Genomic DNA, 23,174 nt, shown 5'->3' with positions numbered 1-23,174 from the left:
AGATCTGGGAAATGTTACCTCAAAGCACCGTGACTGTCTATCATGTGGACGCTCACTGTCCAACTGATTCATTAGACCGATGGTTCAATTGTCTTGCAGACGATCGAGCCAAGATTCAAGAGGCTGAAGTGGAGGCGCAGAATTCTGATTTGGTGGGAATGGCTAAATGGGCACACCAGAAATGCGGACATCTTGGAGAAAAGGCTACTCACAGGTGGGCCGAGATTAGAGGGATGCATCTTCCCCTAGATTTGATTAAAACAGCGATCATTGAATGTCCCATTTGTCAGCATGCACAGCACAGACCGGTCCCACAGGTGGTGAGAGGCCAGGTAGGCAGAGGTAAATTACCAGGACAGATTTGGCAGATTGATTACATTGGACCAATGCCAGTGAGCAGAGGGTGTCAGTATGCCTGCACAGTGGTAGACACTTACTCTGGTTATCTCATAGCCTTTCCCTGCAAGCATGCAACTCAGCAGAGCACCCTGAAAACATTAGATCTGTTGATTCTGTACTATGGGGTGCCACTCCAGATTCAAAGTGATAATGCCAGCCACTTCAAGGGCAGACTAGTGCAGGACTATTGTGCACAACACAATATTGAGTGGATTTTTCACATACCTTACTACCCACAAGCAGCGGGACTGATTGAGAGAATGAATGGGTTGCTGAAAGAACAATTGCGTAAACTGTCTGATGGGACACTGAAGGGGTGGAGGGATAATTTGTACGATGCTTTGCAAATTTTGAACAACCGACCCCTTACAAATGCCGAGACACCTCTTATGAGAATGCTCACACCTGCTTTACAGATTAATCCGTTTACAACGAGCAATACCATTGTGTATTGGGAAACAGCTCCAGGAGCTTTGGCCCCATATCGAGCTACACCAGAATCTGCAGGACTTGACTTACATGCTTTACACATGCATCGATTGAAGCCTAGAGACATCACTCTGATTGAAACTGGGGTGGGAATTCAGATTCCCCCCGAGCATTGCGGTCTGATCGCCCCTCGATCTGGGCTTGCCCTGAGAGGCATCCAAGTTTTAGGAGGCGTGATAGATGCAGACTACCAAGGCGAGTTAAAAGTCATTCTCTTGAACAGTGGTGACGCAGACCTAGTGGTGCAACCTGGTGATCGCGTTGCCCAAATTGTCATCATGCCGGTTTATGGAGGTGTTGTTAAGAAGGGGAGCGCCCCAGCTCTTCTCACTGTAAGAGGCAAAGGAGGGTTCGGATCTACTGACAAGAACCCAGGGGCCAAAGTGTGGATTGAATCCCCAAATAACCCTCCTCAACCCGCTGATGTCATCGCCACTGGACCAGACAATGTCCTGGTAGTTATGCGACCTGGTCAAGACAAATGGGAACATGTTCCCGCTGACAAATGCTATTTGCGAGAATGATAATACGTGTTTTGTCCTTTGTTCTTTTCAGATCATCCTGTGGAGTGCCTGTGCCATGAGTGTGGTGTATGGAGCCCGTTCGGGAGACTCCACCGGGGAGCGGGAGGGGCTCATAGCCCAAAAATTCAACCGTCAGCCGCAGATGCCGACGCTGCTGCATCAACCAAACAATGTTTGGATTCATCTAGCGCAGGAAGTGCTGAATATATCTCACTTCTGTATGAGTAACATGCAAAGCGTTCAAGATCTGATTACCACTTGTCTAGTGGCAGTGCCCACTCCTGCTGCTGTATTATTGCACATCTTTAACAATACAAACCAGGATGGAATGGTGGATATGAGTGACGTTCGCTTCCATCTGTCACTCTATGAGTACTGACGTCATTGCCCGGAGGTGGGCAGGCGGTTGTGGAGGAACATGACATCTATACTCACGTTTAACATCTCAAATGGGGATGTGTGCTATTCATTGACCTGTGATCCTATGAAAATAGCTCAAATTGGAGAAAAGAGACAAAAACTTAACTGCTGCACAACGGACGTTGTGCCACTCACGGAATGACCTGACCTGTTTGAATGTAAATAATTCAATGTTTTGCCAGCATGTGGTGCCTGCTGCCAGCCACATTCAAAATGTTAAGTTGCCTAAAGGTTGGCTCTTTTCTTGTGGTAACCTTTCTTTTACTTATATTCCAGCCAATCTAACCGGAGGGCCTTGTGCCTGGTCACGCTTAGGCTTTCTCATGTTTCCTATGGATACTGCTCTACACCCTCGCTATATCAGAGACACTATTCAATTACCTACGGACTGTGATTCTGAAATTTCATTGCTTTCCAAAACAGAATATGTTAGTTTAGCTGGTTCTATCGTAGGGGTGCCAGGACTCGCAGTATATAATACCAGAGTTATTAATAAACTTGCATGTTTAGTAGTCAAGAATATTAACTATACATCAGCTTAAACACAACCATGGCTGCAGTGATTTTGAAGGGTTGTGTTGCTTCAATTTATCCGACCACTCCATATCAATCAACTCCCATATAGAGGCCCTGCATAAATTAGTGAAGGGGGTGCAGCAGGATGTTGACAAGGGGTGGTGGGATTGGGCTTTTGGATGGCTGCCTAATTTAGGCCAACTGCGTTATATCTTTGGTGTAATCATTATCATAACAGATATTTTAATTTCGTTATGTTGTTGTATTCAGTGTGTGCCTAACCTTCTATCTCAGTGTCGCCCAAGAACATTGACATTTCAGCTTATAGGATATACTTAGTTGTAAGTTGGCCAAATGGTCCAAGGGTGGAAATGTAGTGCTACATGCACTACGTGCAAGATAAACAATGGTGCAGGGTGTTGACCATTGCCCTCTGCTTCCATTGGCTTTCGCTTCCATTTTGGTTCACGACTCCATTTTGGCGAGTCTGGTTCAGTGCGTAAGGCACTGTTCTGTGTTTTTCCACAAGCTTCGGCAAGTTGAAGGGTGGGGTGTTTTTCTGCTCAACTTCGCTTCATCTTCCTGATACAAAGGGCGCTATTTACATTCCACGAGCTATCAGTTAGAACAACAGGGGGATGCGCCTGTACACAAGGAGGAATGCAAGCTTCACCTTGGAGCCCTCTCCTGGGAACTTGGCCCGTTCTGAGGAGACGTCTCGAAGGGTGAACAAGGTACCGCCGATTGCACAATTTGTAAAGGAGGTGGTCTTTTTCTAGAAAAGACTCCTGGGCGTTAGTAAATACTATAAAGGTTGGGGGCCTGGATGGACTGGTTTAGGAACTCTCTTCTGGGTTGGACGCAACGCCAGGAGGACTGATTGTCCCGAAAGAGGCTCCCTGTGCCAGCTGATTTGGGTTCCCCGGCTTTGTGTACGGCGGAGGGATGCAGATGCTTTTTTCGGTGATGCTTTTCAATTTATTAAGTATATTGTGTGTGCGTGCGTAATATGCACTTATTCTTGCAGTCATTTTCATGCTATTGAGCATTGAAGTATATTGAGTGTGCGTGTATTATATGCACTGACTCTTGCAGTTATTCACAGAGTGCTTATATTCTCACCATTATTCTCATGTTATTCTCTTGATATATATATATATATATGTATATATATTAGTGTGGTTAGCTTTGCCATATGAGAACTTGCTCCTTAAATAAACTTGATTATTTTACTCACTAAGGTGTTTGAGAGTGATTGCTTTACATTGTGCCTTAAAATATCCTGAAGTGCATAATTTTGATATTCTGAAGAGTAAAGCAACACACTGGCACAGGGGACCTGGTTAGCAGGTACCCAGTGCACTTCGAAGTTGGATCAAAAACCTGACAAAAAGTGTGTTGGGGGGGGGGGGGGGGGTTGTGGTACTGCAACCAGAACCCAGCTTCCAACTCAATGCCCCCACCCCCCCCCCCCCACAGGCCAGGAGTCTTAGTCACAACCTGGGAGAGTCTTCCTAGTCTGTCAGGTGAGGAAGAGCAAGGAAGCAGGATAGATGGTTGCCTTATATCCTTAGGTTCAGGTCATTTCCACTGGGAAGCTGCCCTACCTCAACAGTGTTAGGAACCCATTTAAAATGTTCTTTGCCTGCTTTTAGTTTCCTTATCAGGGGCCTAGCTTGCTATTAGGGCCTTGGTTAAGTCCCCAAATCATGCTGTGTTTGAAATTTTAAAAGTTATGATAGGCATTCAAACCTTCTTAGGACTTTTGTGAACGGTTATAATCAAATCAAATCAAAAACATTTATAAAGCACGCTACTCACCCGTGAGGGACTCAAGGCGCTAGGGGGAGGGGGTTACTGCTGCTCGAAGAGCCAGGTCTTGAGTTGCCTCCAGAATGCGAGGTGGTCCTGGATGGTCCTGAGGTTGGTGGGGAGGGAATTCCATGTCTTGGCCGCCAGGTAGGAGAAGGATTTCCCACCTGCCGTGGTGTGGCGGATTTTAGGGACGGCGGTGAGTGCGAGGTTGGCGGAGCGAAGTTGACGGGTGGGCGTGTAGAAACTGAGGCGATGGTTGAGGTATTCGGGTCCCTTGTTGTGGAGGGCTTTGTGTGCGTGGGTGAGGAGCCGGAAGGTGATCCTTTTGTTGACGGGAAGCCAGTGCAGGTGTCTCAGGTGGGCGGAGATGTGGCTGTTGCAGGGTATGTCGAGGATTAGGCGGGCGGAGGAGTTTTGTATTCGCTGCAGACGTTTCTGGAGTTTAGCAGTGGTTCCTGCGTATAGGGTGTTACCGTAGTCCAGGTGGCTCGTGACAAGGGTCACAGTCTTTCTGGTGTTGGCGGGGATCCAACGGAAGATCTTTCAGAGCATGCGGAGGGTGAGGAAGCAGGAAGATGATACGGCGTGGACTTGTTTGGTCATGGTGAGAAGTGGGTCCAGGATGAATCCGAGGTTGCGTGCGTGGTCTGAGGGGGTTGGTGCGGTGCCAAGGGCCGTGGGCCACCAGGAGTCGTCCCAGGCGGACGGGGTGTTTCCGAGGATGAGGACTTCCGTTTTGTCTGAGTTCAGTTTCAGACGGCTGAGTTTCATCCATTCTGCGATGTCTTTCATTCCATCTTGCAGGTTGGTCTTGGCGCTGGTGGGGTCCTTGGTGAGGGAAAGTATCAGCTGAGTGTCGTCGGCGTAGGAGGTGATGTTGATGTTGTGTTTGCGTACGATGTCGGCGAGGAGGCTCATGTAGACATTGAAGAGAGTCGGGCTAATCGAGGAGCCTTGTGGGACACCGCAGATCTCGGTGGGGTCTGAGCGGAACGGTGGGAGGTAGACTCTTTGGGAGCGGTTGGAGAGGAAGGAGGTGATCCACTCCAGGGCCTGTCCTTGGATACCGGTGGAGCGGAGGCGGGATATTAGGTTTCGGTGGCAGGCGGTGTCGAAGGCAGCCGAGAGGTCGAGGAGGATGAGGGCGACTGTTTCTCCGTTGTCTATCAGAGTTCTGATGTCGTCTGTGACTGAGATGAGGGCGGTTTCTGTGCTGTGATTGGCTCGGAATCCGGACTGAGAAGGGTCGAGTAGGTTGTTGTCTTCAAGGAAGTTGGTAAGTTGCTTGTTGACGGTCTTCTCTATGACTTTGGCAGGGAAGGGGAGGAGCGAGATGGGGCGGAAGTTCTTCAGGTCGCTGGGGTCCGCCGTAGGTTTCTTCAGTAGGGTGTTGACTTCAGCGTGTTTCCAGCTCTCTGGGAAGGTGGCAGAAGCAATCGAGCTGTTGATGATGGTCTGGAGATGTGGGGCGATGTCATCGGCTTTGTTGAAGATGAAGTGTGGGCAGGGGTTTGAGGGGGCACCGGAGTGGATGGAGTTCATGGTAGCTTTGGTCTCTTCCGTGCTGATGTGAGTCCAGGCGTTGAGGGTGATGGCTGGGGTTGTAGGTTCTGTGGTGGTTGGCTGGGTCTGGTGTCCAAAGCGGTCGTGTAGGTCGGTGATCTTACGATGGAAGGTGGTGGCGAGGGAGTTGCAGAGGTCTTGTGAGGGCGTTGGGATTGGAGAGCTCTTTGACAATGTTGAAGAGTTCTTTGCTGTTGTGAATGTTCTTGTCCAGTCTGTCTGTGAAGGAAGTTCTTTTGGTGGCGCGGATCAGTTGGTGGTGTTTTTGAGGGCAGACATGTTTTCTGCGGTGTGGTTCTTGCGCCAGGCTTTCTCGAGGGTGCGGCAGGTTTTTTTTAGATTCCTTGAGGGTGTCTGTGAACCAAAGAGGTTTCCTGGTGTTGGTCTGTCTTGGGAGGCGTCTGAGGGGTGCGAGGTTGTCTGCGCAGTTGGTGATCCAATGTGTTAGGCTGAGGGCTGCGTCGTTGGGGTCGGTGGAGAAGGTGGGTTGGTTGTCGCTGAGAGTGGAGAGAAGCTGTTCCGTGGGGATTTTGTTCCAATGTCTGCGTGGGATGGGTTGTGTGTGGAGGTGGCGAGTCACGCGTCGGAAGGTGAAGTGGACATATCTGTGGTTGGTCCAGTGTATTACGGAGGAGTGGATGAAGGATACGTGGTTGCTGGTGGAGAAGATGAGGTCGAGCGTGTGTCCGGCGATGTGGGTGGGGGTGTTCACCAGTTGCTTGAGATCGAGGTTGGCAAGGTTGTCGAGCAGGGCGGTGGTGTTGGGGTCGTTGTTCTGTTCCAGGTGGAAGTTGAGGTCACCGAGGAGGATGTAGTCTGGCGAGGCAAGGGCGTGCGGGGAGATGAAGTCAGTGATAGAGTCGCTGAAGAGGGCGCGTGGTCCAGGGGTCTGTAGATGAGAGTTCCTCTGAGGGTGGTCCTGGGGTTGGTGTGGATCTGGAAGTGCAGGTGTTCGGCGGCGAGGGGGGGTGTCTTCGGTGGAGGTGGTGACGTTGATGGAGTCCTTGAAGACGATGGCGATTCCTCCACCGACTTGGTTGGTGGGGTCTCTCCTGGAGATCTTGTAGCCGTCGGGGATGGCTATGGCGATGTCCGAGGCCGAAGAGGCGTTCATCCAGGTCTCAGTGATGAAGGCGACGTGCAGTGGAGTCCAGGGGGTCCCATAGTTCAATGGCGTTCTTGTGGACGGAGCGTGCGTTGATCAGGATGCATTTGAGGTGGTTGTTGGCGCGTGGGCTGGCGGGCGGGGTGGTTTCGTGGTGGAAGGTGAGTTTACAGGTGAGGCATGCGAAGGGTCCATGGGTGCGTTTAGAGTTGGCTTGGAAGCAGGTACTGGAGCGCCCCGGGTTGAGGGTGTGGAGGGTGTTTGGGTCGTAGCGGTGCTGTGGGGTTTGCGAGTGCTGGGAGCCAGGGGTTGTGGCGCTGGGCGCGGCGGCCGCCATAAGAGGGAGGAGGGGGGAGGAGGGGTCAGCTGGGGGCGGGGTGCGGGAGGGGGGCAACGAATGGGAGCAGGGGGGGGGGGCCAAGCAGGAGGTGGCGGCGGGAAAGCAGAGGGTGGGGGGGTCAGGTAGAGAGGAAGGGAGAAAAGATAGGGAAGGGGGGATTACAGAGGAGGAGGGGAGTCAGGAAGAACAGAAGAGGAGAAGAGAGAAGAGTCAAGAGAGAAGAGTCAAGAAGAAGAGTAAAGAAGAAGAGGAGAGAAGAGTCAAGAGAGAAGAGGAGAAGAGTCAAGAGAGAAGAGAGAAGATTCAAGAAGAAGAGTCCGGCAGAAGAGGAGAGACCTGAGAAGCAGAGGGGAAGCATCCAGAAGATGAGGAGAGGCCACAGAGGAAGAAAAGGAACACGCAGAGAAAAGTACAGAAGAGGAGAAGAACACGCAGGTCGGGTGCAGAGGAGAAAGAAGAACACAGATGAAGAAAGAACACGCAGGTCGGGGTGCAGAGGAGAAAGAAGAACACAGATGAAGAGCAAAGCAGGAAGAGACGCGGTGAGGAAGAGGAGAAAGAAGAACACAGATGAAGAGCAAAGCAGGAAGAGAACGCAGTGAGGAAGAGGAGAAATGAAGAACACAGAAGAAGAAAACACGCAGGACGGGTGCAGAGAAAAACACAGATGAAGAAAGAACACGTAGGTCAGGGTGCAGAGGAGAAAGAAAAAACACAGATGAAGAGCAAAGCAGGAAGAGACGCGGTGAGGAAGAGGAGAAAAGAAGGACACAGATGAAGAGCAAAGCAGGAAGAGAACGCGGTGAGGAAGAGGAGAAATGAAGAACACAGAAGAAGAAAGAACACGCAGGACGGGGTGCAGAGAAGAACACAGATGAAGAAAGAAGAAAGAGCACGCAGGTCGGGGTGCAGAGGAGAAAGAAGAACACAGATGAAGAGCAAAGCAGGAAGAGAACGCGATGAGGAAGAGGAGCGGGGCCGAGGAAGAGCAGAACATGCAGCAAGTTGGCTGCAGAAGAGGAGCAGAGAGCGAAGGGAAATGGACAGCAGAGGTGCGGAGAGAGGTTGGAGGAGAGAGCGGAAGGCAGAAGACAGAAGTACAGGAAAAAAAAAGGGTGAGTAGCGCGGGGCTGGGCGAGGGGCTGGGCGGGGGGAGTACTTACTGTTTTAGCAGGTCTTGCTGGGAGGTGTCAGGAGCCTGGGCTGTTGGAGCTGCAGCGGCAGGGGGAGCGACCTACCCTCAGGTAAAAACGTTGCAACTATTTTAAAAATCATGTCTGAGGCAGCAGGTCCCTCCCAAAAGCTCAACTTGGATCCCTATGAAAACTTTAAGGTTACCCACCTTAAGGCCCTCTGCCAATCGTGATAACTTGCCATGGGCCCTAAGCCCACAAAAGCCCATATGCAGCAGTTGCTAGCAGAAAATGATAGGACCATGGCAGAAAAAGAAACACCCACTGGGGAGAGGAGGATGAGGATTACCTCACCACACCCTCCGATAGTAACATCACTGGGAGCACCACGGACAGTACTCCAGTGAATGGAGACATTGTAGATGCTGATCTCCAAAAATATCTAAGAGGATAGAATTAGAGTTTAGCTTTAGAAAAATAAATGATTTATATGGGCTTAGAACCTATAGCTGGGGGCAGTAACAATTCAATTAGGAAGAAAAAAGCTTTCGACCCTAAAATCCCCAAAGGGATTGTCCCCAAATACAAGCAAGGTGATGATATCACCAAATGTTTCTCAGTCTTTGAGAGGACTTATAAAATGAGGAGACTCAACAAAAAGTATTGGGGCTCTCTACTATGGGAGCTGCTTTCAGGCAAGTGCAGGGATGGAGTCCTGACACTTGATAGGACAGATGCTGAGTCTTATGACCTCATGAGGGATACACTGATTGAGGGCTTTGGACTCACCACTGAGGAATATAGAATCAGGTTCAGGTAGACTCAGAAAACCCTGGGAGACTCAGAAAACCCTGAGTCAGTCCTGGGTTGATTTTGTGGACTTTTCAGTGAAAACACTAGGTGGAAGTCAGGCGCACGTTTATGATGGGCTTTATAATTTGATTACGAAGGAACATCTTTTAAGTAACTTTACTTCTGAAAAGTGACATCAATGCCTTGTGGACCTGGAGCTCCCCAAGAGTTGGGGAGGAAGGCTGATCATTGGGTTAACCTAGGGTGTCCAAGAATAGTCATGGAAAGGTTGACCAAAAGAGAGAAAAAAGTGGACTACTCTAACAATAAGGAAAAGGAGTCCTCTGTAGGCCCTCAAAAATATGTTCAGGAGGGTGGGCCACAAGATACCTCACAATACAAAAGTGGGTATCAGGGTAAAAAATGCAATGCCACAAAGGCTTGGTGCTTTGATTATAAAAAGACAGGGCACCAAACCAAGAACACTTATTGTCCCAAAACCAAACCCACTAGTGTGCCCGTCTCACACCCGAGGTTGCCAGTCTAGCCTATGAAGAGGTCCTCAGCCTTCAACTGGAAAGTGGGACCCAAAGGTGAGTTGGAGTTTCCAGAGTGGAGTAAACACTTCCACCACTTACTGGCAAATGGAATCCCAACCGCTGCCCGGAGAGATATCTGCACCAGTAACACCATTGTGCATGACAGGCTGGTATTCTTAAACGAGTACATCCCAGGTGAGACTAAAAGAGTAAGGACTGTCCCAGGGGACGTTACTGATAGGCCAGTGGCTTTAGTACCCCTAGAGATTGCCGGGATCCTTAGTTGGAGAAGGGTGGTAGTCAGTTCAGACCTCCCCCTTGATTGTCTCCTTGTGCCAGTCCTCTCCCAAGGATTATACGGCTCCTGCAGTTAGTAAAAGTAGGCCCCAGAAGAAAAGGAAAAGAAGAAAGTTTAGGAAAAGTGGGCAACTTTTAACCAAAGTTCCAGTGAGCCAAGGAGATTCTGCTCCAGTAAGGAGGAATTCCCCAGCCTGACACACAAGAAGTTCTGACTAGTCCAGCAGTTGCTACGCTTCAGTTTGTGGTTCATCAGCTAACAGAAGAGAGAATAAAAAAGGTTTATGTTACTTACCCTGTAATCATCTTTTCGTGGTATGAAGTGCTGTAGATTCACATGCTCTGCATACATCTGTCATCTAGTGTTGGGTCCGGATGTGTACAAGTTCTTTCTCTTCAAAGAAGTTGAGAAAGTCACAAGATAAAGAGGCCACTTCTCTTGGTGATACTGTGCATGGCCATCGACTCCATTGTTAGATTGTTTTCCCAGAGTCAGTTGAGAATGGAGTGTAAATGTAGTGTTAGCAAGAGATGCATGTGAATTGCAATACAATATTGCAACAGCCACAGGTATCCGGTGAGGTGGGCAGGTGCATGTGAATCTACAGCACTACATTACACGAACAGATGCTTACAGGGTAAGTAACATAATCCGTTCGATTGCATGTGTGGCTGTAGATACACATGCTATGTACAGACTATAAAGCAGTGCCCTCCCAAAAGCTGTGGCTAACCTATGTGTGTGTTGCAGTGGTCTGAAAAAGAGTAAGGTGCACGGCTTGTCCAACATTTGCTTGTTGCCGTGCAATAACATCCAAACATTAATGTTTAGTAAATGTGTTTGGATTTGACCATGTGGTTGCTATACAGATGTCAACTATTGGTATGTTACAGAAAAAGCCATAGATACGCTTATTTTATGAGACAAGTAACCTCTAAGTGGTATTGGTAGAACTCTTAGCTTTAACATAGAATGTTGGATACATTTTATTATCCATCTTGATATATCTGCCTTAGATATAGCCTTCCCTGTATGTGGAGGTGAGAAAGCAACAAAGAGTTGTTTAATTTCACCAAAGTTTTTAGTCCTATCCATATAGTACATTAATGCTCTTAACATCCAAGGTATGTAGAGCTCTTTCTGCAACTGAATCAGTTTGAGGAAAGAAAACCGGTAACTCAACCGATTGGTTAAAGTGAAAAGTAGAAACAACCTTTGGAAGACATTTTGGGTTGGTACGAAGGACTACCCTTATTCTTATGTATTTGGAATAGGGGTTCTTCTAAGGGTAATGCCTGAAGCTCACACACACCTTAGTGAAACTGAAGTGGACAGTTATGTAAAGGTTTTAATGGCGGTCTTATAAGTCTGGTAAGTAAAATGTTAAGGTTGCATATTGGTGCTGGAGGTACTTTAGGTGGAATTACTCTTTTAAGACATTCCATAAATGCCTTCATAACAGGAATTTTGAACAATGGTAAATGTCTGTTTTGTAGATATGCGGCTATTGCTGCAAGGTGCAGTTGTACGCTAACCTACAAGATAGTAAATGTAGCAAATGGCAAACAATATTTCAAAAAGCTGGATTAAACAGATCAATTTGTTTGCTTTGGCAATAAACTACAAATCTTTTCCGTTTAGCGGGATAGCATGCTCTGGTAGTGGGTTTGTGTGGTTCCTTAAGAATGGTCATGCATTCTAGAAGAACAAGTTACTTACTTTCGCACAGAAGAAGATGAATGGAACCGAGCATCACTCGGAGCAACGCCGACACGGACTCCAACGGCGCCTCCTCCGGAGTCTGCTGGCACCCAAGTAATGGAGCCGGCTGGCCAGGGGAGAGCATTAGCGTCGGCTGACGCGGAGATGACAACGGCACCACAGATCTAGATGGGGACGCCATAACTCGAGGAGACATCATCGACCCGGAACCCTCAACCGGGCAGAATGGCATAAACGGCTTCGTCCGATATGGAGCCAGGGAGCCCAAAGAAAATGCTAATGGCCCTGTGGGATCCGCTGGTGCACCAGCAGGGGCTATAGCCTGGAAAACAGCATACATGGCATTTAAAAATGCCAACGGATCTGCTCCCGGAGCCGGCAAGGCAGGATAACACTGTTCTTGATCCTGCTGCTGCACATCAGGCTCTTGTGGCGCCGGAGAAAACAGACCTATGAGGAGCCACCTCAGACTGACGGCGTCGGAGATACTTCTAGGCTCTGGGGCTGCAGTCACAGTAGGGCTCACCTCCCAATTACTTCGACGTCGAGTTGATGGAGACCACGACCACGGTCGGCTCCGTGTCGATCAGCGATGTGAACCATGACGGCGGCGAGAGTCATGCCGACGCCTCTTCTTATGCCTCCTGGAAGAGGCGTGAGATAAAGCCCTCTTGTGGTCCTTCTTCTTAGCCTTCGCTAAGAAAAGCTTGGCCTCTCTCATGTGGATCAGTGACCGACATCCTACTGCCACATTCACTACAAGGCATGAAACCCGATTTTTTATTGGGGGAGACTGTTACAAACAAAGATACACACTATCCAACGAGCCTGGAAAAAAACGTTGGCGTCGAAGGCACGGAAAAAAGGAAACTGATGTCAGCATGCCGACGAGGACCTCTTATTGGCACGGTGACGTCAGACGGAGTTGCGTGGAGCCGTGCAACTGTGACGTCCTCGTCGACGTGGAGAGCTAGGAAGAGAACTTTCCGTCAGATGCTGGCGCAAGGATGAATTCATAAGGTGAGGAATCCACAGGTAGTCTGTATCCATCAGAAGCAGTTGTAAGTATCCAAACTCTATGATCTCAGGAGCCAAATTGCAAGGTTGAGTTCTTTGGCATTTGGGTGTCTGATTTCTCCACAGTTCTGCAAGAGAAGGTCTGGGCATAGGAGAAGCTTCTCGTGTGGTACTACTGAAAGTTCGAGTAGTGTTGTAAACCATGGTTGTTGTGCCCAAGTGGGAGCCACCAAAATAAGTGGGAGAGGTCTACCTGAGCTTCCTCACCACAAAGAAAGGAAGAGGTGGAAAAGCGTAGGCAAATATCCCTGACCAACTCATCCATAGAGCATTGCCCTTAGATCAAGGGTGTAGAAGCCTGGAGGCAAAGTTTGGGCATTTTGAGGTATTTGCTGTTGCAAACAGATCTATTTGTGGAAACCCCCACAGATGGAAGCATGTTTGTAGGACTAGAGGGTGGAATTCCCAGTCATAGTCTTGTTGCTGCATCCTGCTGAGTAGATCGGTAAGGTCGTTGTCTGTCCCCAGGAGCTGTCCCACTAGCAATTGAATAGTGGTGAATTGCCCAATGCCAGACTGTCCGAGCTAGTCGAGGCAACTGTAGAGAGTGTGTGCCTCCCTGTTTCTGCAAATGAAACGTGGCTGCTGTATTGTCCGTCCGGACTAACACTATCTTGCCTTGAAGATGATCTAGAAAAGCTTTGTGTGCTAGATGAATGGTGTAGGAAAATACCACTATTGGCATGGTCAATCCCCCACGTTTTGCCTAGTGTTGATGCCAACTTTAATTGGAAGTGTGCTGGGACCCTGCTAACAAGGCCCCAGCACCAGTGTTCTTTCCCTAAAACTGTACCTTTGTTGCCACAATTGGCACAGCCCTGGCACACGGTTAAGTCCCTTGTAAAAGGGACCCCTGGTACCAAGGTCCCTGTGGCAAGGAAGGCCTTAAGGGCTGCAGGACGTATTGTGCCACACTCAGGGACCTCTCACTCATTACATGCACACTGCCTTGCATCTTGTGTATGCTAGTGGAGAGAAAAGACAAAGTCGACATGTCACTCTCCTCAGAGTGCCATGCCCACAAACCACTGCCTGAGGCATAGCTAAGTCACCCCTATAGCAGGCCTTAAAGCCCTAAGGTAGGGAGCACTATACCACAGGTGAGGGCATAGCTGCATGAGCACTATGCCCCTACAGTGTCTAAGTGCATTCTTAGGCATTGTAAGTGCAGGGTAGCCATCCTGAGTATAGGGTCTGGGGGTTTATCAAAAACAAACTCCACAGTTCCATAATGGCTACACTAAATACTGGGAAGTTTGGTATCAAACTTACCAGTACAATAAACCCACACTGATGCCAGTATGGGATTTATTGAAAAATGCGGACAAAGGGAATCTTAGGGATGCCCTCTGTATGTTAGCCTGATAGTGTAAGACTCACCAGTCTCTGCCAGCCTGCCACTTACAGACGAGTTTCTGACCAAAGGGCGTTGAGTGCCTTTGTGCACTCTGTGAACAGAAACAAAGCCTGTCATGGGTGGAGGTGCTTCACACCTCCCTCTGCAGGAACTGTAACACCTGGCACTGAGCCTCAAAGGCTCAAGCCTGGTGTTACAGTTCTCCAGGGCACTCCAGCCTGTGGACATGCTCTTCCCCCTCCCCCTCCGACAGAAGTCCAGTGGGATAATGAGAAAAACAAGAAGGAGTCACCCCCTCAGCCAGGACCACCCCTAAGGTGTCCAGAGCTGAAGTGACCCCCCTCCTGGAGAAATCCTCCATCTTGCGTTGGAGGATTAGGACCAGTAGTGATAGGGATGTGCCCCCCTCTGCAGAGGGAGTGGACACAAGGAGGGTGTGGCCACCCTCAAGGACAGTAGCCATTGGCTACTGCCCCCTGATCCGAACACTCCTAAATTTTGTATTTAGGCGTGATTCTGAAATCAGCTCTTCAGATTCCTGATGACCTCAAGAAAGAATGACTGCTGAGCTGAAAAACCCTGCAGAGAAGAGAAGGAGACAACTGACTCGGCCACAGCCCTACCGGCCCGTCTCCTGCGTCAAAAAGTTGAAAGAGAAGAAGCAACGCGTTCTGCAGGACCAGCGACCACTAAGAAGCCTCCAGGGGACTGCCTGCCTCACTGAGGACCAAGAAACTCCCATGGACCGCGGACCTGTCCAAAAAAGACAAAGAAACCATCTTTAAAGGGACTCCCACCTCATTTAAGAAGCGCGAGTCCAAACTACTCTGCACCAGACGCCCCTGGCCCGTGTCCAGAGGAACCAACTACCCAGAGAGGATTCCCCAGGCAATTCAGACTTCTTGTCCACCCAGGGCTCACCTCTCCAGACTCCCACAACAACACCTGCAGAGTGAATCCGAAGGACCTCCCTGACCGCGACTGCCCAGGATGATGATATCAATCGCCCAGAGAAGCACTGCACCCCCAGGCCCAAGAAAAACGGACCACTGGTGCAGCAATGACCAGCAGGCAGCCCCCCACTTGCCCAGTTGGTGGCATGCCCAAGAAGTCCCCTGTGCCCTGCCTGCGGCGCTTAAGTGACCCCCAGGTCCCTCCATAGTGTTCTATTGAGAACCCAATGCCCTGTTCACACTGAGGGTGTGGTTGTAATTTGCTGTGTCCACTTTCAAAATAGTTTTTTGCCATTTTAAAGAAAACTGTGTACATTGTTGATTCCATTCAAAGTTCTAAGAATTACTATGCAAAGTACCTTTCATTTAACGTACGTAACTGCTAAATGAATCTTGTGGTTCTGGAAATAAATTAACAAAATAATATGTCTCTATATAAAATCCTATGGGTCTGGAGTTGTCATTGAGTGTGTGGTTTACTTATTTCTTGTGTGTGTACAAAAAATGCTTGACACCACCCTCTGATAAGCCTAACTGCTCGTCCACACTACGACAAATAGAGCATTAGTATTATCTATTACTGCCTCCGTCAAGCCTCTTGGGGAACCTCTAGACTCTGTGCACACTATATCTAATTTTGATATATTATATACAGAGCCAGTTTCCTACAAATGGCTTGAAGCTCCAAGTAACTGATGTGTAGAGCTTTGTGTTTAATGTCCAACAGCCCTGGTATTGAGAGATTGTGTAGATGGGCACCCCAACCTGTGAGGGCTGCGTCGGATGTGAGAGTGATTAGTGGAACAGGGTCTACAAACACCGCTCTTTTGTCAGGTTTTGCGTGTTCCACCATTGCAGAGAAGAGTGTGTGCAGCTGTCTACCAACACTAGAGCATGGAACTGACCCTGTGCTTGAGAATGAGTCGCCAGACACTATTGCAGCGGACCCATGTATAGTCGTGCATATGCCACTATTGCAATACAAGATGCCATCATCCCTAGAATTCTCTGAACTGATCGTACCAGAATAAGCTGGTTGGGGAGTATTTGACTCAATAGAGTTGCTAAATTGTGAATCCAGAGAGCATTGGGGTAGGCTGTTTCTGAGACGGTTGGATGTGAGATTTTTGTATACTGATGGTAAACCCTAAGTGCTGAAGCAGATGAATGGCTGTTTGTGTATGTTAAGACACTGCTGGAGTGAACTGGACTTGATAAGCCAATCGTCCAGATATGGGAAGACGATTACTTTGAATGCCTAGATGTGCAGAGACTACTGAGAGTAATTTTGTTAACACACTCGCTGCAGTTGATACACCGAGAGGGAGTACCTTGAACTGGTAATTCCATAATCCTATGACACATCTAAGCTATTTCCTGTGTGCTTGATGTACTGGAATGTGAATATAAGCATCCTTTAGATCTAGAGCAGACATGAAGGCTCGTTGTTGTAATAGTGGAATCGTGGTATTACATCCTGGAGAGTGACCAAATGAAAGTGTTCTGACAGAATGTCATTGTTTAGTGGTCTGAAATCTAGAATTGGGCGAAGGGAGCCACCCATTTTTGTGAATAAGAAAGTATAGGGAATATATTCCTGTTTCTTTTTTATTAATGGGAACTAACTCCATTACTCCTTTCTGAAAGAGAGCCTATACTTCTTGATTTAACAGTTGTAAATGTTCTACAGAGAGTTTGTGCTTTCTGGGTGGTATGTTTGGCATGTGGTATCATGAGCACCAGGCAATAACCATGTTGGATAATATCCAACACCCACTAGTCTGTTATGTTTTGCCAGTTGGGAAAACATTGTTGTAGGCATCTCCCGACAGGTGCTGCGTGATTGGGGGAATGAAAAGAGTCATTGCTTTGAAGTGGAAGGGAAGGTATGTGGAGAGACACCTCTTCCTCAACTCCTGGAGTTGCTTTCCCTATATGAGCCTCTATAAAATCCTCTAAGAAGGGGATGCGGAGTGTTGTTGGCTGAAAGAGGTAGAGGATTCTGATGTTGTCTGTTTATTCCTTTGTTTGAAGTCAGGTTTGCAAAAGGAGCCTCGATTACCAAGAGTGTGAAGGACTCCCATAGCCTTTGCAACATCAGTGTCCTTTTTAATTTTCTCTAACACTTGGTCCATCTCTGGACCAAAAATGTGTTCCTGATCAAAAGGGGAATTAAGAAGTCTTTTTGGAACCTCAGGTTCAAAACCTGATACACGCAAACAGGCATGTCATCGTAATAAGACACTAGTGTTTATACCCCTTGCAGCTGTATCTGGAGTGTCAAGAGCACATCTACTAGAGTTAATAGATATTAACTTCCCCTCTTGTACAAGCTGGTGTCCATTCTTTTTAAACTCTTCTATGAGATGTTGAATAAGATCTTCTACCTCACCCCAATGTGCTCTATCGTATCTTGCCAACAGTTCTTGGGTGTTGGTAATTCTCCAGTGGTTGGCTGCTTGAACCCCCACCTTTTTGCCTAATGCATCAAAAAGTTTTGACTGTCTGAAGGAGGTGCATCTCCGAACGTTTGGGAATTAGCTTGTTTACGAGCATTTAAAACTACCAGGGAAGTCTGGAGGAATGTGTCCTTTAATACAAGCAGGATCTGAAGGGACTACCTTGTATTTTTTGTTTTTTTTAAATCAACTCTAGGCATAATTATCCGTGCACGGACAGGGTCTTTAAAAAGTTAGCCTGTGTCATACCCTTTAACATGGGCAGATATTGAGATGCCATAGTGGTGGAGTAAAGGGTTTCAAATAAGAAATAATCTTCTATATGGTCCTTATGTGATGAGACCTGATGATATGCAGCCACCCGAGCTACCAATTCTTTGAAGGATGTGGTATTCTCTGGTGGTGATGGTTTAGCTCGGTATAAATCTAGATCTGTATCCCCTGGTGAGTCAATGTCATATGTATACCAAGGGTCTAATGGTAGCTGCTGTGGTCATGATCCCCCTCCTGATCTTCCACGTAGGATTATGGAGACCCTAAGTAAGTCCCTTCTATTAGATCTTCAGCCTCAGAGTGTGAGTGACATGGAGGAGAGGATGGTAAAGGTGGAGGTATCGGACTAATGGCCATGTACTTTCCCTTTATCTTGTGAGGAGGTGTCTGTACATCAATACCCTCCTCAAATGAATTCTGATGTTTCGAATGGGATGGTTTTGCAAGGATCCAACCAGTATTTGTTGAATATGGAATGTCTTGTTTCGGATCGAGCTTCTCCGCCATAATTTGTAAGATAAGCTCTGGTGTTTAAACAATCATTCTTGATCAGTGTGGAAAAATTTGATGCTAGAGAGGGCTTGAGCTTCGGTGCTGAAATGGTCGATGCCAATGATGTCGGAACTGAAAACAGCTTTGGTTAGGTCGAGCCGAACTAGTTTATGGGCGGAGTCTTTAGGCTTGGCTGAGCCGGAAGGCAGGGCATCCTTGGCAATTGTTCGTTGTCGACCATGGCCCGACGCTAGTGGTTGCCCAGGAGTCTTATGTTCAATCAAAGCCAAATGTTTTCTGGCACATGTAATATGGGTGTTTGTACTCACTGCGTGCTGCTTTGATGAACTTCTTAGGTCTGCATGCTGGTTTCATTCTCAGGGTCGGATTTGGAGTCTAGAATCGATAAGGCCTCCTCTTCTGCCGCAGACGACACGTTCAACGATCCTGCAGCATTTTCTTCAATCTAAATGATCAACATGCCATTTTTTTTTTTTTTTTTTAACCAGGCAATAAGCAGAGGTTGCAAACAGAGTGGAGGTCTGCGTGGGGATATTTGGCATGAGACCTGGGACAAAACTGAAAAGGTGTCACTTCCATCAACAGCGCATTTCTTATGCGAACCGAGCTATGAAATAATGATGGCCCGACCAGTCAAGGCGCACAGGCCGGGAACAAAAGTCGAGATTTGTTTCCTGTGTTCACTGTATGTGAATGGTACGCAAACAAGAAACAATACTGAGTATGGGATTGTAAGTTCTTCCGAAGGAAGCCCGCAACGGTCTCAAACAAGAGCACCGAAGAACACACCCGAACCCGATGGTGGAAGGAAAACAATCCAACAATGGAGTTGATGCCCATGCACAGTATCACTGAGAGGAGGAGTCACTTTACCATGTGATTCTCGCGACTTCTTAGAAGAAAAACAACTTGTACACATCCAGACCCAAAACTAGATGGCAGAAGCATGCAGAGCATGTTTATCTACAGCCACACATACCATTGAACAGGGTGTTTGCTACAGGATGTAGTAACCCCCAACACTAAAAGCACGAACAGGCTCCCTGAGCCCAAAGAAGCCTGTAGATTAGCTACTTCACCTGTCAGTGAAGGGCTAAAGGTGTGTTTCTGGGCACTGACAGCTGTCAGGGGCCTCTAATGGGCGTTAGCTTTTATGGCTGCACCATCCTTTGCATGGTGGTCAAGTACTCACCTGATTCCAGTGATCTTGGTATCTAAATTCATATAAAAGTAAGTGTTCTGTTTATACCTTGGTGTTGGATTTCTTTATTGAGTGTGTGTTCACTTGCTGCCTATGTGTGTGCTTTATATACTTAGCACTGCCCTCTGATATGCCTAACTGCCAACCCCCCCCCCCCCCCCACACACACACACACACACACACACACACACACACACACACACACACACAAAAGAACATTTGGGATGATATTTGCATTTCTGTGATAACTTTGGTGTCTGCCTGGACTTTTTGCAGTGTAACTCTTTTTGGTCCACTAAATAAAAGCCAGCTTCCTACACTATATGTATGACCGATACTGCTTTTAAATGTACCTTGAGACTCCCACTTCGATGACTGGGAATAATTCAAGAATGTGAATCTATGAAAGAGCCAATACTGGAGAATTAGAAGATATCCTGGATTACCTGATCCAGTCAATAGAGTTTCTCATAATATATTGCCAATGCTGTGCTTTTTATATAGCCAATGTCAGTTTGAGCCCTCTGCTGCTGGTGGCATCTCCTATTATGAGACTTGAATTTTATCTTTTAGGTTTTTTTTCTCCTACCTATACTGCTGTCAGGTTGGATTAACAAGCTAAAAGAAACAGATAGGTTACTCTTCTAATATTGTTTTATTCATTACCATGTCACAAATTCTCTGATTATGAATATTTCAATGCACGAGTGCCTATGAAAGGTGCTGAAAAAGTTCTCACAGCCAACAGTCCAATATGTACTTTGGTCACAGAGCTCTTGTGCAGCAGACAACTTAGATCAACGGGACAGTTAAATCAAGAGGTTTCACCTGGCAAGCATGCCTTCATTCTTATTCTGAAACACTACCCAAAACCAAATTAACTATGTTATTGCTTATTTTCCATAACCTTGGGTCTAGGAGAGGCAGTCCTATCTACCAGCAGTTACATTCCAATTAAGTCACAATGCAAGTTGTCTCTGCTAACCATCTCACCTGTGCCTCAAAGACAAGAAACCTGCACAAGGACCATAGAAATGTCCATCTATATGGAAACATAGGTCTGTCCATATCGAAAACAGGTCTGGCTATATCCAAAATAGCTGTGTCAAGAGTGCTCTTCTCAAAAGCATAGGCTTTTAAGAAGAGCACACTTTCCTAGTTATACTTACAAGTCAAGCACTTCTTCAAGAAATGTTGTAAGATATGCAGGATCTTCAGTCAAAGACAAAATTCGAAGCATATCAGTCATCTACAGTAAAAAGATAGAAGAAGTTCGCTTTACCAAAGTTATTTTCATTTTTCATGTTTTCTATATATTCAAAGCAAAGCTTTCTTAATCACTAGTTAAAACACCTATGCATTATTTTGTTGAAAAAAAAATGCATTACAAGTGGCAACCTAATTAATCCATATGAAAAAGTTACCTGCGGAAGATATACCATCAACCTGTAGATTACCCACCTGTAGACCAATATCAAGCATCAGACCAGATTTAAAAAAAATTAAAAAGCTTTCAGGTCGCATGTAAAGGGCACCAGACACTGTCGACAGCAGAACTGATGCCAGGCAGCTTCACTGAGGTCATAAAGAGCCTCCCCAGATCCAACGGCATCAGTTTCCATCTGTTTTTTTCCCAAGCTTTAGAGGTGAAAGACAGATTGACATTGATCTTATTGTGCAGTACCAAAAGATATATTTTGGGGTCTTAACACAACTCATCCATCAAATGGGGATACAGGCTTGTCGGTGAGGAATCTGAAGGTAGAGAATCCACCAGGGGGATCATTATTGCATGTAACTTTTTCTTCTGATTGATACTTCTACCTGCAGAGTCCTCACTTTTAGAATAGATTTCATAGCAATACCCTACCCAGGAGAAGGGGTGATTAACAGTTAAGACAAGGAAACTTTCTAGAATGGACTGACAAAGGGTCATACTTGTGTACTTTGGAGTCAAGGCAGCAGTGCTTGACAAAAGTGTGCAAGGATGCGGACATCGCTGCATTACAGATTTCTGCAAAACGGTCCCCTTCTCGAGCAAGTGCAGAAATAAAAGACTATGGGCCTGATTCTAACTTTGGAGGACGGTGTTAAACCGTCCCAAAAGTGGCGGATATACCACCTACCGTATTACGAGTTCCATAGGATATAATGGACTCGTAATACGGTAGGTGGTATATCCGCCACTTTTGGGACGGTTTAACACCGTCCTCCAAAGTTAGAATCAGGCCCTTAGTCCAGGTGGAATGGGCCCTGATGCTCTCTCGAGGATCCTTTTTGAATAAGACATAGCAGGTCTTAATACCTGACAAAGGATGGCCATCCATTTGCAAGTCCTTGGTGCAGTCCAGGTAGTAATTCACCACAGGCAGGCCAAGAGATCATTCCTTTACCGGCCGCGATTAAAGACGCGAGACGGTTTTCCACCGTGCTGTTTGTATTTTTGATTGTTTTCTACAGGCGACGATTGAGACTGACAATTTACTTAAAGAAAACAGGATATTTTGCTGTATTACGACTTATATTTTCGACTGATGATTTGGCCGTCTGAACAAATTATGAACTGAAATGCCTTGAGAAAGCCCTGGCTTACGTGCCCGTGGGGCGAAACACGTGTTGGCTGGCCTAAATTCATACACTTTTGGATCTCTGTGTGTGCTTACATTTTCATTGAGAATCAAAATATTTTCCTAAAATAAAATTGGACTTGGAGCAATTTTGACAATTCCTTTAGTTTTGTAGATGAACGCGATACACCTTCAGATATTTGGATATCAAGACATACATATTTGCATTTAAAAAGTGTGACCTCACTATTTTTCCTGAATCAAGTAATTCACCACCAGTCTGGGATCCAACCGAAGCAACGTACCTACTTTTTAGAATGTGGGAAAGATATAAGGTTGAAAGGGTGATTGATTGATCAAGATGGAAAGGGGTCATCACCGTCGGAAGGAAAGCAGCCCTGGTTCGCAACATCAACTTATGAGGATGTAAAGATGTGAAGGAAGGTCAGCAGCTAATGGCTTGCAGCCCACTAACCCTTCTAACAGAAGTGATAACAACTAAAAACACAGTGTTGAAAGATAACATTCTTAGAGTACAACTATGTAGGGGCTCAAATGGTATTCCCATCAAAAAAGATAAGAACCAGATAACAGTCCCACTAGGGAACTGAGGAAAATGCTTAACAATAGGATGCTTAAAAAGGGATGGCTGGTCCGGCAGACAAGGGGATGTAGACAAAGTAGCCAAAAACCCTTTTGGTTGTGCCAATCCTGCAACCCCCTTCAAGCAAAGGAAAAGCACATACTTCAGAACTTGGCCTGCAAGGGGTCCCGCACCATGTAACAAAGTTACCCCCTCTGCCGGAATAAGCAGATTTATGGAGGGGCAATGGGCTGACATGATTATGCAGGTCACCTCTGATGTTGTCCTGCTCAATCTCCAATCCCCAAGCCCCAAGCATTTAGGTGGAGGTCTCAGAGATTAGGGTGCAGAACCATTCCTCCTGACTGAGAGAGAAGGTCTGGCCTATTTGGAAGGTGAAGCGGGGACATGTGAAGATGTGTAGAACACCCGCATAACACACCCTTTCCGGTCAATCCGGACTTGGCCCAGTCTTGGCAAATCTTCCTGAGAATTCGAGAAGTCTAATGCATTGGGGGAAATGCATATTACAGCTT

General features: G+C 47.0%; 1 protein-coding gene across 2 annotated transcripts in view; it reads right to left on the bottom strand.

Moving 5' to 3' along the window:
- The window catches only part of TICRR (TOPBP1 interacting checkpoint and replication regulator), a 472,392-nt gene that overhangs the window by 315,847 nt on the left and 133,371 nt on the right, over positions 1-23,174 (bottom strand). For both annotated transcript variants that reach the window (XM_069222701.1, XM_069222703.1), the window contains exon 11: positions 20,658-20,737. In XM_069222701.1, coding sequence (XP_069078802.1) covers positions 20,658-20,737 — 80 coding nt within the window. The remainder of the gene's footprint in view (positions 1-20,657; positions 20,738-23,174) is intronic.

This window comes from Pleurodeles waltl, chromosome 3_1 (genome assembly GCF_031143425.1).
Source record: "Pleurodeles waltl isolate 20211129_DDA chromosome 3_1, aPleWal1.hap1.20221129, whole genome shotgun sequence".
NCBI lineage: Eukaryota > Metazoa > Chordata > Amphibia > Caudata > Salamandridae > Pleurodeles > Pleurodeles waltl.
This window is presented reverse-complemented; position numbering and strand designations above follow the sequence as displayed.